This window comes from Poecilia latipinna, unplaced genomic scaffold (genome assembly GCF_001443285.1).
Source record: "Poecilia latipinna isolate Pla-1442-1.1 unplaced genomic scaffold, P_latipinna-1.0 Scaffold797, whole genome shotgun sequence".
Lineage (NCBI taxonomy): Eukaryota > Metazoa > Chordata > Actinopteri > Cyprinodontiformes > Poeciliidae > Poecilia > Poecilia latipinna.
The window spans coordinates 152167-168901 of NW_015113413.1; the positions used below are offsets into that span (position 1 = coordinate 152167).

General features: G+C 38.7%; 1 protein-coding gene across 1 annotated transcript in view; it reads left to right on the forward strand.

Moving 5' to 3' along the window:
- The window catches only part of LOC106956208 (protein tyrosine phosphatase receptor type N2), a 183725-nt gene that overhangs the window by 22398 nt on the left and 144592 nt on the right, over nt 1-16735 (forward strand). Inside the window, exons 3-9 of the mRNA XM_015046893.1 lie at nt 2989-3102; nt 7738-7852; nt 8969-9113; nt 11182-11455; nt 13151-13465; nt 13890-13918; nt 15604-15980. Of these exons, the coding sequence (XP_014902379.1) occupies nt 2989-3102; nt 7738-7852; nt 8969-9113; nt 11182-11455; nt 13151-13465; nt 13890-13918; nt 15604-15980 (1369 nt within the window). The remainder of the gene's footprint in view (nt 1-2988; nt 3103-7737; nt 7853-8968; nt 9114-11181; nt 11456-13150; nt 13466-13889; nt 13919-15603; nt 15981-16735) is intronic.

Consider the following 16735-nt stretch of genomic DNA (forward strand, 5'->3'; position numbering starts at 1 on the left):
TATATATATATATATATATTTTTTTTTTTTTTTTTTTGGGAATTCAAGGCAATTTTTCCACAAAAACCTGAAATGTCTAAAAACTTGCATTCATCTAATTGATAAAAATAAAATTATTCTGGTCTTTATCATTTTTAGCCAAAGTTAAGAGCAGTAGTCTAAGGTTCAAAGAAGCAGTTGTAGCTTCAGAGCTGTTGAGTTTTTCTGTTTCTTTTCTTTGAACTAAAATATGAAAATAAGAAGCAGCAGTTAAGAGCCTGAGTGATTAAAGAAATGACATTCCCACATTTCTGGAAGCGTTTCTTCGGTCTGCAGCAGCTACTTAAAGGGCAGCTGACACAGAATGACAAACTGACCCTCTGTGTGTTCAGCGGGCTGATGGGTTATTGATTTTGACCTTTGCTTTGATGTGTTGTCATCAAATTACCATCTTACACAAGTAAAAAAATCTGTTTGCGCACTCCATCAATTTCCATTGGAGTCCATTAGAACTGAAGCGATTTTTCTGTTGAAAGACGGTCCTGGTTCAGTTTTCATCCTGGACCAGCCATTTATGCTGTCCAGTTTGACTATTTTCTTAGTTCAAACTCCAAATGCACCTTAACAGTCCTTCCAGTTCTTTGCAATTCAACAATTGTGAAAATTCAGGCAAAATTAATAGATCCTCTCATTTTTTGAGAGTTTATTGCAAATTTTCTGCAGAAATGGTTTTGGGTTTAAGTGATGCTTACTCTATGTCTTACTTTTACTACACTGCTGCCCCAACTTAACTTGATGTCAAATCCATTGGATGTGGCAAATAACAAAAATTTACTGACATGCATAACCACGAATGACCGATCATGTTTATGAGTTATGTCTGTGTCTGTTGATATTGAGATATTTAAGTTCTTTAAAGGACAAAAAATGTTTGTTTCCCATCTGTATGCATTTTATTTTTCTGCCATCTTTATTCCTCTAAAGGTGGATTTTTGGAAAGGTTTTAAAGATGAAAAAATATCGCGAATTTCCTTTCCAATATTTCTAAAGTATATCAAAAATCAGTGATTTTGATTTAATATAAAGATCGTGTAAGACCAGCTTTAAACACATTAATTATTACACACAGTGGAAACCATTTTAGCATTACCATGATGCTAGCATCTACAGCCAATCAGTGCAAAGGAAAATAAATGGCACTCCATGATTGGCTGCTTTCCAAACACCAGCCAATGGCATCGCGCCTCAGTATTTCAGCTGCATTTTCTTAATATTTTAGATCCTCTCTATGAAAAGATTCAGAAATAATTTGAATTTACCTTCTACAGAAAAATACCTGCACAGGTGAATCCTCAAATAATGGACCATAAATTTATAAGTTAAAGTTTTACAGGGTTTCTATTAACCTAAACCTAAATTTGTTTTAATTTAAAACAATTGGAACTTAAAAAAGTCAAATCCACTTCCAAGTTGTAGTTCAGCTCTTCCTTTAAATATAAAACTCAAATAGACTGCTTAATCTTTTTAACTTGACATCCACTTTAAAGCAAAGCTTCACCAACCAGCATGCAGTGCAGAGTGAATGATCAGGCCTGGATAAATGTGAGTTTTCACTGACGATCTGCATCCTTTGCAGGTTATATTTAACCTGCTGCCGCCACATTCGGTTCATGAGTCCCGGTCCGTCTCCTTCGTCCTAACGGGGCCTGTGTTTCTGAGAATAGCCTTGTGAATCTTTTATCTGCTCTAATCAGCACCATGAATCACCAGACAACGGGCCCAGCTCTGAGTTACGGCAAACCAGGATAAATGGAGTCGACTCGAAGTCTGCAAGAGTTATTTAATCACGACTAAAACCGTGAGGTTGAGGTTTCGTCTCATCTGATGGAAGAAAAAATTAATCATGTTTACTTTTATAACTTGTAGCATAAAATCTACTTTTGGATCATTTGTTCTGCAGGGTTTTTGAGAGTATCAGACAGATTAGTGTTTATTCTGCACATAAGGCTAATTAGACTGATTAGAAACGAGTTCCTGTCTGTTGTGGATCATTTCCTCTCATCAGTGTGATATTTTTTCTGCAACCAACTGGATTTCCCTGAAGGCGTTCTGTGAACTCTGCCCTGTGTTTGAGGGATTTTTTTAACCCTGCGTTTATTTTCTGTGGCATCCCTAGAAGTGTAAAAGATAGTTTTATTAGATATTTCTATCCTTCAGAGATTCTCATTTCCTTTATTTCACTCCTCATTCCACACTGGCTGCATTTCTACTACAAATGTGCACAAAACTTTGTCAATACAATTTCACAATTGCAGTGTTTCTATTAAATAAGAAACATGAAAAGTTTGTTCACGCAATAAGTCATTAAAAACATGCAGGCCGGGTTTCCACTCTCATTGTCTCTCTATGTAGTTTAAATTTGTTGCAAAAGCTTCCTGTTAGTAGAGCAGGACTGATTGGCTGATAATTCAACCTTTTGCAACTTTAATCATGTCAGTTACTGTTTTATTGTCTAATAGTTTCCTAATGAAACTACAGGGTTATTTTTGTTTTAATGGAAAACTTTTTTAACACTTTTTTTTTTGCCTTACTGTAAAACATTTTTCTTATTTCTTAACCATCAGGAACTCTGCATTTATTCTATTTTTTATTGAATTTTGTCTAAGTGTAAGCAGATACTTTTCCAAAAGCTGTTTGGGAAAACCGTCAATTCTCTTCACACTAGAACCTCATGAGATCAGAGCAGTTTTGGTATGACATTCATGTATTTCTCCTAGAAATTTGTTGGATAAAGTTCATAATCTGTATATTTGGTTGTAATTTGATTCCCTACTGAATGAAAACTTGACAAATTATGAAAAGCAAAGTCGATTCATGAGAAATTCCCATTTTAAATGCGTGACACTGATGATTGTCTGTGGTCTAACTGAGTGACTAGTTTGTGATCTCAGGGTGAAATGGCAGAGATGGAAGTGTGTTGGGTGATGAAGTGTATTTCTGTGCTAACAGATGGGATGTTTGGGAGGTGTCACTCTGTTCCAGTGAGGGACGTTTATGCCTACGACGTCTCCCCATCTGTAGTGCAGCGTTTCCGCATCCTGCTGGAGAAGCTGTCCAACAGAGGTACACACACTGACACACACTATGTTATTCAGCAACATCATGTTTTTGCTGACAAAATTATTTAAAAAAGCAAAATATATTATTACAAATCTGTAACTTGGTAAGTTATACCATTGGTAATGTGTAGGATTTGTAGTAGTTTTGAATGTAAAGTTCAGCTTTTGCTAACCTGATGCAGGTAAATCCCTTTGTCTCCTAGAAAAATGAAATAATTACAAAAGTCATCACTGGAGACACAGTTTTGGCCTTAACATCTTTTTTTTTTAAGAGTTTTTGTATTATTTTATGTGTAAATGTACAATTTATTCCTAGCTAAACAGTTATAGATATATTCTTAAATTTCCTTTCCTTTATGGTTTACAGTACTGGAGTATAACTTGACTAAATTCCTGTAAATTTAACATAAAAAAATCTTAATTTCTTTTAATATCAGTAAATTTAAACCCACACCAGCTCTGTTTGATTTTCTTGTTTTTTATTTTCAGTTATTTTTCTTAGTGCCTCATATGTTATTTTGACCTCAGAAGGTAATCCTGAAACACATTTTTTGTTATATTTGCACGTTTCAAATATATATATTATATATATATATTAACAACAGCTTATTAAAGCTGTTGTTGCTTTAAGAAGCTGCAGTTGGTGGAGTGATCCAACAGAGGGCAGCGGAGCCCATCCTAACAGCTGCAGCTGCATTTCATCCAGTTTCATCATGTAACTTTGAACTCCTGCATAAACAATGAGGGAACTGATCACATTCATCTGAGTGATCAGCAGGAACATGTCAGATGTAAAAACCATTGTTCCTCAGGAAGTTTCTTCTTTGCTTCATTTCAAAAATGAAGCCACCGCAATAAAATAAAAAAAGTTCCTTCAGTTTAGTTTGTCAATTCGGTAACCAGAGGGCGAGTTGGAAATGTTTTGATTCCAACAATGTGATAAATCTGTAGCTCTTTGTCTCTGATATGAAATGAAAGATAATGCGATAAATCAACATTAAATGCTAAATGTCTCCTGGTTTTCGTTCCCTGAGTCAGACTGAAAGCAGCTTGTTCCGTTTTTGTTGGATTGTTGTAGAAAGCAGATAAAAAAACAGGTGACGTTGCTCTGAAATGTTTTGTTTTTTTCACCGTGTGTCTTGGAAAACAAAACGTCGGCCTCAGAGGTTCAGAACGTCGGAAATGGTACGAAGCCTCCACCTGGGCCTTAAATCGGGTCGGGCCTTTGGTTGACTGTTCCTGTTCTGTGGTTGTTGGCCTCCATTTCAGGTTGTGATAAATCAAATTCAAAACGTTTTGAGGACTGCAGTGGTGTTGGACACGACTGGAGAGGCTGGATTTCCCTGTGGATGCTACAATCGGTGGTAGATGGAGGTGGACATGGATTAGGAAAAGCAAAACTTTAAGCAGGATTATTTGGACCATGTTCTGACGTCCTCTGCTCATAATTTGGAAATAATAATTAATTCTAATCGAAACACAACAAAACCCTTCAAGCTACGAATTGCATGTTAAGTCAGACCAGAACCTGCCTGGCAGTGACTTTACCACCAAAAGCTGCTCAAAAAAGGTCCATGAATAGGAAATGAAGGCAGAATTTTCCTAAAATCCAAAAATGAAGTCAACAGTTTGTGTTTGTCTACCTGTGCTGTTGTAGAGCACTTTGATCAGCTGAGATATATATATATATATATATATATATACTTTGACAATGTTTCAGTTATATTCTGAAAACAGCAGCTGTTGTAGAGACGGTTTGAGCTGCTCTTGACGTCACTATGGAAACCTGAACTCAAGTCTGATGAGGCGTTTGGTAATTAACAGCTTCACTAGACGTTTTTCTTTAGATTCATCCTCTGTTGAAGCCGTTCTCTTCAGCAGCAGAGTTTCAGTTGGAGACATTTCCACATGTGGAAGCATTAAACATCTCAGTTTGCTGACACGCTTCTGCCCACAGCTCAGTCAGTGAGAGGCGTAGCGTCTGAATATCCTGGCAGGGGCTCCGGCGTTCATTAACCTGTCGTGTCAGATGCCGTCTGTTCGCCCGACGCCAACTCCCGTTTTCTCAGCCACCCTCGTTGCCATTAAAAGCTCCGTTTTATGGCTCTTTGATGGGGAAAGCTTTGCCCGACACGCTACGCAGCTGTTGGAGAGATGCTTGTGCCCCGATTGGCTGGCAGTCGAGGTCGTAATTCATTTTGTTGGAGTGTAAAGAAACTGTTCTGGGTCTGAAATGTTCCGTTACGAGTTGAACTCGTGGTGTAATTCTCCGTTGATAAAGGTTGGACATGTTCATTTGTGAGAAAACATTACAGTAATTGGTCGTGGTGTTTTCAGTTTCACAACATCTGCTGGTTTTTATGACAACATATTAGGGTAAATTTCAGCCAAAAAACTCAGACAATATTCTAGAAAACACTTTGAGATTTCTTAGTTTGAAAAGTCAGACATTCACTAGAAGAAACCTCTGAATTTTTAAATTTAATATCAGAAATTTTCTAGAAAATACTCTGAGATTTTCGACTTTGAAAAGTCAAACATTTACTAGAAAACAACTCCTGAAGCTTTGTGTTTTAGCAAGCACTTGTTGTTTTTGACATCAAAAAGAGAAACCTCTCCAGAAATCTGATAAACGTGTCTCTGCAGTAGCCTGAACTCTCTTTATGCTGAACTTTCCTAAAGATCGGGACCGGTTTATGGATGTTGCCTCAAGCAACATTGACAACACATGCAACCCAGTCAGACCCACAATATCCAGAGTCTTGAGCATCTCTGGGAGAATCTTCTCCGCCTCTGGTATTTTCTGTTTTTCATCTATTCAGTGATTAAATTGACTTGGTTTTCCCAAGTCTTCAGACTCGCCTGTTCCTCGAAGGACCTGAATATTGAATAAAGGAGATACTCAAAGTTTTCTTTCCACTAACTAAAAGACCCTCATTCCTAAGTTGATTTTCATATGATGCAGTTCAGATTTATAGTTTCAGTTACAGTTTCTTTTATCAGTAAAATTTATTCTGTGTGTTCTTAGATTACAAATGTTGAATGTAGGAAAGAAAATGGGACGAAGCTTCCAGGTTTTGGGTTTAAAACTAGTTAACAATGTTTCAAGAAACTTTGTTTTGAAAAAAGATAAACATATGACCAGCCAGTTCTGTTTGCGTTGGAGGATAAAAATATAAATGAATTAAAATTATATTTATTGCTTTGAAAAATTTAATCTTAGTTCGAGCAAATGCTTCTCGGGTTCAATTCATGAGTCTTAAGACAACCTCCTGTGTGGTTAAAGTTTTTATCCAAATCCAAATGTAATCTGAAGTGTCAGCTTTATTTCTCTCATTGATTATTATTATAGTGCAGATTCAAGTCACTTTAAAAGTCCACCAATCTTCTCCTGTGCCATTTTATGATTTTTTTTCAAGGAAATAATAAACATGTCTTTAATAACTGACCAAAGTTTGTGACTTTAAGTGAAAGGTTCCAATCTAATCTACTCTTCTTGTTGTTTCTACTAGCTACTTATTTAGCTCTTATGCATGTGTTTTCATTGCGGCTGCTGTGTAAAAGCAGAGTTCCTGTTCCTGATTGAGGTGTGTGTCCTCTGGTAGACCCCCGTCCCGCAGCTTCACATCTGGACTCGCCGCCTGCGTTACTTGCGTTCTTTCGGTGGCGCCATCGCTCATCTGCCAAAGGCTCCTGTTCGTGTTGTGCTTTGCGCGCCGCAGCCATATTTCCGGTAACACTTCGTTCCGCTACCCCATCTGGCGTTGGCGCCTGCCCCTCTGTTCTGTTCGGCTGCCAAAAAGCCGTGTTTGGATGCATGTTAAGCATAAGCAACAGACGCGAGCGGCCGTGCAGCTCATCCAGCTTGTCCTTTCGCACAAATGCTGGAAAAAAAGAGGAGATTTTTTTCGTCTTGTCACTGATGTTGATATTTAAAAAAGCATTAAGACACAAATGTTGCGCTGACTCCGACGCAGACGCACTTTGACGTCCAGGTAATAGATTTTTACCTGGAAACGAACAGAGACAACACGAACAGCTGTTGGTTAATATTCAAAGAAACTCCATTTGCACAATGCTTAAAAAGAAAATTCTTCTAGAGGGAGAATCTGCTAATGGCATGCACAATTGACTTTTGTATTGAATAATTCAGGCAAAAATGCTAATTTTACTCTTTACCCATTAATTGTTCCAGTTTCAATAAAGCAGCAGGATTCCTTTTTTCTTCACAAGGTGATTAAAGGTGATAAATGTATTCAGTGGCCTCTTGAGCCCCGATATCCAGCTTCTCCTATGTTACGTTAATCTTTTCAAAATAAATTGCCGACTACAGAAGTGTGCATAAATAACTGCTTATAAAACCCCCAACTCTCTCATTAAACCTTCCCTAATAAATTGTAGAAGAAAACCAGAACTCATTTCTGCTTAGTCACTGAATCAAACTCTGTTGCCTCGTCTTGTCTGCTAATGATCGACCTGATGAGTTTAGAAAAAGCTGCGCCGGCTCAGCAGTTTGTCGCTGTTCTGCTGCAGGTTTTCTCCCTTATTTTCTTGCAGCGGTGCAGTTTTGCCTCCGGATCGTAGCTGCAGACGTGTATCCGGACTCGGTGTTCTGATCCATCTGTGATTGTGGCTGCAGGTTTGACCTGGGAAGATGACATGACCCAGCAGGTTCTGTCCAGCGAGTTATCCAAACTCAGGAGGATTCCCTACCGGCCGCAGCAGAAAGGGCCGATCTACAGCAGCAGCTCCAGGTCACATCTCCAAACCCATTCTGTGTTGTGCTGGAGAAAAATCATGACTTATTTCAGGTTTTAAAATCTCTGGAGCTGGAGTCACAGCAGAATAATAAAAAGGAATCAGCTTCAGGGTTTGATTTTTTTTATTAATTCTTAGATATTATTTTACATAACACAGTTTGAACAGCAGTTTGTTGAGTATTAGGGGTAGGAGGTTAGATGTGAATCATAAACCCAGGAGACGTTTCTGTTCTGAATAAACAAAACAAGAACTTTTGGGTCGTATATCTAAAAGGTAAGTCTGACACACAATTATTAATTATTCTTCTGTAGATTTGGAGTTTTTGTCAATGAAGATAAAATTATGAACATTTCCAAATAGTTTTCTTTAGAAAGCCCAATCAGGTTTGCAAAGAAGCAAAGAAACATTTTTTTCTGCAGCTGCATTTCCATTACAGATGTTCACCAAACGTTGTCAATATTCTGCTAATGTCAAAAAGAAAAACTAATTTGCATGTGCAGTGCTTACATTAAATAAACGCAATTAAAATCACAGCTGAATAAGTTTCACATGTTATTTGATGACTTCACTCAACAAGTCATTAAAAAACATTCCTCCACCCACTTCCTGTCGTCTTTTTCTTCATGGTTTGTGCCAGTGGCATCATCCGGTTGTTGATCATGTGACTCGTCTGATGCAAAAAGTTTCCATTGCAGTTTTACGAAATAAATCAATTTTGGTATGGCAAAGAAAAAACATCTTATGCAACACCACGACTTTGATCAAAAACCAAGAATTTTTTTCCATTAGGCAAACTTACTTTCAAAATTTCAAATTGTGGAATTATATGGTCAATGGAAACGCAGCTACTGAGTTCAAGCACTACAGAAAATAAGTTTTGTAAAGCCTAAAACTGAGAAATATTATCAAGTCAAGCAACAGGATCATTTTTAAACAAATGAAATAAAAAAAATTACCAGCTGCACAGTTTTAAACCTGGGTTGTGCTAACAATTAAAGCTTGAACATTTTGCTTTGATTGTTGACGATGTTGCTTGTCAGCAATGAATCTTTTTGTTAGAAGCTCTGTCTGCATTAGCAACTGTGTGGACGGCTGTTCCTCCTCTGCAGGCCGGCAGCTGAAGCGATGGACCCAGAGGACCAGAGGGTGAAGCCGGTGGAGGTGGAGCTCAACAGGAATCTGCAGACTTACCTCCAACGTCTGGGCCTCCTTCCCAAGACGTCATCCGCCTCCAGCCTCAGCAAACCTGGCAAGGTCAGATTCTCCTCTTTCGTCGCTGGTTTCCAGTTCATGACTGTCTTCTGCTGCTGCAGTTTGTCTTTGCTTTTCATTTTTAGAAAGTCAGACGTTTACTGCAAGTATTTCACTGTGAACAGTTACATTCACAGTTTAACCAAAATGTCTGGAGGAGAAACGGTGTAAAATCTCTCTCTTGGAGAAAAATTGGTGTATGCCAAACTGGAACACGTCAGACATTTAGAAAAATTGATAATCTGAACAAGCCAAGAAAACGTCTCTTCAGTCTGTAGCTGCATTTCAATCACAAAATGTGTACAAAACTTTTAAAGTATTCCACTAATGTCGAAAACCCCCCACAATTTTGCAATTGTAGTGTTTCCATTAAATAAGGAAAGTAATTAAAAGAAATGTGTTCTTAATAGTCATTAAAAAAATGGCTGTGCCATCACCATCCTTCCACTTCCAGTTGTTTTCTTGATCTTTTCTGCCTCTAGTAACATCTGGTTGTTGGTCACATGACTTTAAAACGTGTTTCCATTGCAGTTTTGTACTTTCGATATAGATGAAAACTTGCCAGTGCAAAAACTTCTAGCAGCGCTGCTGCTGGCGTTCTGACTAAAACCAGGAAGGTGGAGCACATAACCTACTTCTAAAGTCTTTAAGGTGGAACTGAAATGTTGCTGAAATGTGCTGTAACACTAAAATGTGATTGACAAATAAACGTAGGCTGCTGTGTGAGGATCCTTCGTCTTTCTATTCTAGCTTTAGACCAAGCGCAGCTTGACTGTTAATAGAGAAATTATACCGCCTTGGAGTTAACAAGTTCATTCCTCCCATTAATAACTCATGACTTGACTCGTGGCTCTGCCGGCTCCTCAGAGGGCTCCGCTTCCTGCTGGGAGATTGTTCTGAGGCTGCAGCAGGGCGAAGCCCACAGGCAGCGCCCAGGGCTTTGTGGACCTTCAGTCCAGATTCACCTGTTTGGAAGTGAAAACAATGGGGCCAGTTGGACTGAAGGGGGCCTGCAGGGCACAGGCGCTGCAAAGGGATGGAAAAACCTGATATCTGGTGGGAGCCTGCACACACAAATCATTATGCATGGCGAGTGAGAGGAGCCGCTTATTGTAATTTTGCCATTACTCAAGCAGGTGCTGCTTCTTGTCTTGTGTGGGCGTTAATGGAGCTGGCAGTGACGACTCGCTTTTGTTGTTGCAGATGAATTCACTAATGTAATTTTATAAGCGAATTAATAACTTCTGAAGAGCCTGGCTTTTTCCAACTCTGTCGTTTGGGCTCAAATGATATTTGCATTAATGCTAAAACGTGTTTTCTGGCATCAAGATGCAAAATGTTTGTAATAAATTTGATGTATTTTAGCTAAATGGTGAAAGAATAAACCTGTGGTGTCTTTGACCATTGTATTAGTTTTATCAATTTAAATTCTGCCTTGGGGATAAAGATGTTTAACAAAACTTTTAAAGTGTGGTGAAGAGATTAACTGCTTATTTAAAAAAACTGAATCCTCTAATGCCTCATAACCCATGATGGTTATTATTGTGCAGATATTTGCAACATCTGTCCAAAAATCTATTTCTATAATGTATGATAGGAAGTTTTTATCTGGTTCTAGACAATATCAAAGAAATGATGAAAAGTTATAAAGTCAAGTGGAGTTGTAGATTCCCTGTCATTGTTGGTATCTTGCATGTCATGATAATTGACGTGCATGAAGATTTATCCTAGTATGTTCCCTAAATAGTGGAAGTTTTATTGAATTTAATAAATAGTGCTTTTCATTGTTTTAATTGCAGAAAATTAAAGCCGGAATTTATTTTTTGTTTTTCAGTGGCTCTACTCATCTTCCGTAATTCAGTCATTGTTGTTAAAGTTTTTAAAAATTATGTTTTTCATGTAAGACACTAAAATATTTTAACATGGAGCAGAGAAGCCACTAACAAAAAGGACGACTCAATTATGTGAGTCTGCTGCATGTCGTTCCTGTTCGGTCGGGGATCCTTCTAGGCTCCCATGTTGTCAGCTCAAATCTTTTTACTCCAGCTTCTCATCTTTTTTCCGTTTCCAGCCGCTGCAGAAGCAGAAGCCGCTCTCCAGCCAGCTGCTCGCCTCGCAGGCAGATGGGGACCTTCTCCTGGCGGCCCTGAGGCGGTTTCTCTCCGGGCGTCTCTCTCTGCACGGCGCTGGGATGAAGCAGGAAGCCGCCTCTCCTCGGCTCAGGCCCTTCTACAACAGCGCCGTAGAAAATCCCGGGTTCAAGAAGGAGATGGCGCAGTCCAGGCTGGTGAAGACGGGAAGTTCTCCTGCAGCTTCAGCCAAGGAGCCGCTCACATCTGTGGACGGTGTGTGTCTTAAACGCTTTACAGTTTATCAGAAAGAGACGCTTTTGGTTGCATACATAAAGTTAAATTTGGAAGTTAAAGGACAAAACTGGAGAGCAAATTTATAAGATTCTCTTTAATCTGAAGGAAGTTTATGCGAAAACCACAGGACTGTTTAACTGGAAGAGGATTAGGGGCACTGGAAAAAATAAATCTGACTTTAATATCTTCTGAGAACAAAATCTGACTTTTAATCTTTTGATCTCAGAAGATTAGACAGGATTCTGAGATTAAAGTCTGAATTTCGACATTAAAGTCAGGATTCTGAGGGAAAAAAGTAATTTTTTTATTTGATCTGTTCCAGTGGCTCTAATCCTCTTGTAGTTTAACGTATTTTTAGTTTCAGGAAATCAATTAGTTGTTGTTTTGCCAACACGCATCACTCCCTGATGGCGAAACCTTGAACTGAAGGACGTCTCTCTCTAACTCCCCATCACATGTAAATGATCATCTTTTCTTCGGTGCAGCTTTGTGCTGGAACCCAGCTGAGAGCGCAGCTGTACCAACACGGCACAGCATCTCTGAAATGAACGAGGAAGCAAAAATGTCTTCCACCGTGCTGCCGTCACTCTCTACACTGTTAGAGCAACATTCTGCTCTCAGCATGATGCTGCACATTTTCTTAGCTGGAAAAAAAAATCTCCGTCTGAGATCCGTTTAGTATTTCTCCAGCTGTTTCAAATAAAATCCTCAGAAAATGCAGATGTGATCTAAGATGTCTTCTGGTTGAATTCCATATGAGATCATGCTTCATTTGAATTCAAATTCTACTTTATTGTTCTCCTCAGCCTTTTAACATTCTGTTTGACTTTATGTAAAAACTAAGCTTCAATCATGACAAGCATTTGTTGGACATTTAACACACTGAGTTCCGTTTTCACCCCTTGAAAATAAAGTCAGGAATCAAAGGTCGACTCTGTAGAAACATCCTCAACTTAAACATTAAATTTGTTCTGGGTAAATCATTTTATTTACTTGGTTTAACCTTGTCAGACAACCTTGAAGTATTTAGACACATAATATCCATAAATCAGGCCAAAATCAGACAAAAAACCTGATACCTGAATATTTAGATGCTCAGTAACATATTTGTTGTAAAAGTTCAGATGGATCAACATTCCTAGTCATTTTCAATTAAACTTTTTGAAACTTCATGAATTGAGTATATTATTTTTAAATTAATGTATAAGTGCATAAACATTTTTTACTTAGCAATATTCCAAACAGATTTGTAAAAAGAGAAAGCAAATGCAACTTAAAAGAAAAGAGATTTAAAATAAAATCAGATTCAGGACGGCGATGACGCTGTTTATCTATAAATCTGTTTCTGCATTTAGAAGAAATTTGAAAGCCATTATGAAAGAGTAATTTTTTTGTTTCTTTGTATGTATTTCTTGTGTTATTTTGAAGTTTCTGTAATATCCTGAACTTAAAAATGAATTTTCTTTTTGTGAATAGGTGGCAGATATAAGTTTATTCTTCTTTCTGCTCCTTTCATTCAAGTTTTCCTTTGCTACATGAATTATTCATATTTATTGAATTATTGAAATGTAAAAAAAAGGGAAAATGAGGTGTTTTGTTGTTGGCTGTAGCTTTGAGATAAACCAAACCTTTAGCTGGAGCATGTTTCGTACTGAGGCTGTGTCTCCTCTGCAGAGCGGTTCATAGAGAAGGTGGTGAAGAACGTGGGCAGACAGCATGTGGACGTGGACAGCCTGACGCCGCAGGACCTGAGCCAGCTCTCCAGCCTGATCGCCGACGCTCTGCTGGTGGTGGACCAGGACCAGGGACCGAACCGGCCTCTGAGCCGGGACCGAGGGCCCGGACTCAGAGACCTGGAGGGGGAGCAGAGCGACTCGAGTCAGGAGGCTTCCAGAGCCGAGGAGGAGGAAGGGCTGCTGCAGAACGTTCCCACTCTGAACCCTGACCCTCAGGAAAGAAGCACGCCGCGACCACTGGCAGCACTTCAAGGTACATTTTACTATGTTCACTTCTGTTTTAACATCATACAGCACTAAGGGAGTGTTTGAAAGCTTGTTTCCAATCAAAAAAATAAAAATCAGTGTGGAAGCAAAGAAGGTTTGTATCCAGAGCAGAGCATAAACAGTCTGTTAATAGCTGTTTGCCGAATGAGGCCATTAGGTCTAAAAGTGCCTCCATGGTTGAAACTATAAAGCTCATTTAACATGGAGGGAATAAATGTTGTTTACTTAAATATTACAGCTTGGCTTGCTGAGTATCTAAATGATAATCATTTACATGCTTTTTTTTTCTGAGAAGAAAGCTAAAATCTGGTTTAAACAAATGCATTTTGAAGTATTAATTTCTGTGTAAAAACTAAAAACAATATTCACATATTTAAATTTTCATGAAAACATTTTGTTTCTCCCAACAGAACGGCACACGGATGCAGTGGATGATCCGGTAAGGAACCAGAACCTGTGATGTCCTCCAACCTCACAGGAAACTGTTTTTGCACAGCTGCAATGTTGAAGTTAGAAACTAATACCTGCAGGAACATGGCAGTTCATTCAGAGGCTGATTCTGTTTTTCTGCAAAGTCTAATTTTGTACATCTTGTCTAAATTCCTGCGTGTCAGACGGTGTCGAGCTCTGCATGGATTTTGTTATTATTGAGGTTTTTAGTGTTGCTTATTGTCAAATAAAAACATTTGAATCTGATTTGACAAGTTTTACCTACAAGTGCTGACAGGAGGAGTCATGCTGTGGGAACATGAAGTGTTGTAGCAGTTTGAGTTCAACCCAGACAGTCTGCTTCTTCCTATCCATCCTCCGCACATTCTGAGCTCGTCAGATTGGATTTCAAATTGCTTAAAGACGGAACAGAAGTGGATTTTGGTCCCAGTGTTTCCGCTGTTGTGACATTCAGCTCCTGACAAGACGAATAATTAGCCTGAAGTCGGGACCTGCAGAATAATGGCGCATTGTAACGGCGTTCAGTACGGACGCTGACAGGTTGGCTTTTAATTTGATTCCAGCAATTATCTCATCACACCTGTAGACTGCCAACACGTTAACATCAACAGAGGAACGCCCAGCTGTTAAACAGCCTCAACCAAAGAGCCAAAGATGTGTCACGGAAAAACACAAAAGAATAAAACGAGTGTTTGGAGTTTAGGGACCAGATACTTCTGGAGTTTAAAAGGTTTTTAAATGCTTTCAGGAAGAACCGCTAATTTTTTTTAATCAGTGTCTGGTCAGGATTCAGACCTATAAAATCAATACTGTATCTGGAACTGATAGCATAGCAATCAATCAAATACGGAACTTTATCACAATATAGTTCTATACAGTATTTTCTGCTTCTATAAATATTTACAGTTGGATTTTAGGTCCAGATCTGTTTTTAGTCGACATTATTTGTCATATTTGTATAGAAACAGTGTTGATCAAATGCAGTTTCTGTTTTTTTCACTCTTAGAATTTAAACTGACCTTATCAGACGTTCTTCTGATTTTTTTATTATCTCTCAAGGATTTGAACTTAAGAATCAGTTTTATGAATTTCTGTTTTTTCTTTTAAGCAACTTCACTTAGTAGCTGTTGAATCAAAGTTGTTTCTGGACCATAAATTGCAAAACTTTTTTTTTACGCTCAAGGCTGCAGACTGTCACGAAGAAATGTTTATTTTTCTTTATTTCTTTTGCTGAATTTATAAAATAATTCAGCCATAGATGAGATGGTTTGATAGAATTTCAGAATTTATACTGATAGCTCATAATTTTTTTTTTTTAAGTTATGGATGACTTAATGTTGCAACTGGATTAAAATAAATACAAAATAGTAATAATACGGTTTATATTCAAATTAGCAGATTTATTTAGAAACAATTCAGTTTGTAAATTCTACAACTGAGAATCACAGAGGAAGACTTTTGCATTGTTTTAAGGACAAAGGACTTAAAACTTAAAACTACCAAATTATTCTGAATTTGGCAGTTTTTCGTAAAAAAACCTAAGTATAACAAAAACCCACCAAATTATTAAGAATCGGCTTCGTGACGCCACTGGATTGTACAAAGAGAAATGATCAAGTTTCAGTTGCATGACTTTACTCACCCAATAGAAATGTCCTTGTATCTTCCCTGCAGGCTCAGAGCAGCAGCCTCTTCAACAAACTCCTGGCCTACCTGGACAAGGCCTCTCTTTCCGATCCTTTGTCAGTCAGAAGCCGCTACGACGTCGCGGCGGCCCCGGCCCCCAGGGGCCGACAGGTGGGCCTGGAGAACGTCCAAAGTCACACCAGCGAGGCGGGAGTGGCGGTGCAGAAGAAGGACACCACCCAGTCGGTGGAGGAGGTATCGGAGGTGGCGGGCTGGATCAAGGAGGTGGTGCCTCCGCCCGCCTCGCTCGTCTACGAGGAGCCGCACAAAAAGACGATGCACGCGCCGGAGCTGCAGCTGGACGTCAAAACCGACAGGAAGAATCCGGACGACGACGTTTTCGGCTACGTCATCACAGACACGGAGTGAGTAAGGAGTTACTCAGCCAAATATCAGAGATGATGAGCATCTTCTTTCAGAGAGACTTTTGTTCTGTTTATTGTGAAGTGCTAAGAATCGAAATTGCAGATGCTGAGTTGAAGATAATTTTCAGTGTGACATTTTCTTTTAATTCACTTCATCTCTATGGTGTCAAGATTGTTTATAATCTGTGGTTTGGAAAAAGTGTTTGAAGTTCGTTTTCTCATCTGTTTTAATCTTTTGAGAACATGTGCTGCATACATGTGAGTGAGTTGCATTGATTACTGAATGGCTGAAGTTTTAGACTGAAGGTTTGTTGAAATCCTTGGTCTCATGTTTCTGCAGCTGCAGCCCTCAAGGTCTTGGTGGCTTTCGTCTTGCCATCTTTTCATCTTATTTCCTTCATTCAACGCCATTAAGCAGAAAATCCATAAATGTTGTGTTGGAGGTCACAGCCACAGATTCACACTGCAAACACAATGAGCAGGACCTTCTTCCTTCACCCTGCTCCATCTTATAAATCTGATCATTGTGTCAGAAGTTCAGTGTTTACTCTAATCTCACGCCATTCAGTTCCACCTAGAATTCCCAGTTTTGCTCTAAAGCCGAATAAAACTTAGTGTTGCGTAAAAAGAAACAACATGCAGATGTCCTTATGGCTTCACATTTGACATGCAGAAGTGCAGTAACTTCACTCTGGTCAAAATGATTATTTTCTTTACTGTATGTTGGATGTAGAAATTGGAACCTCCCAGTATAT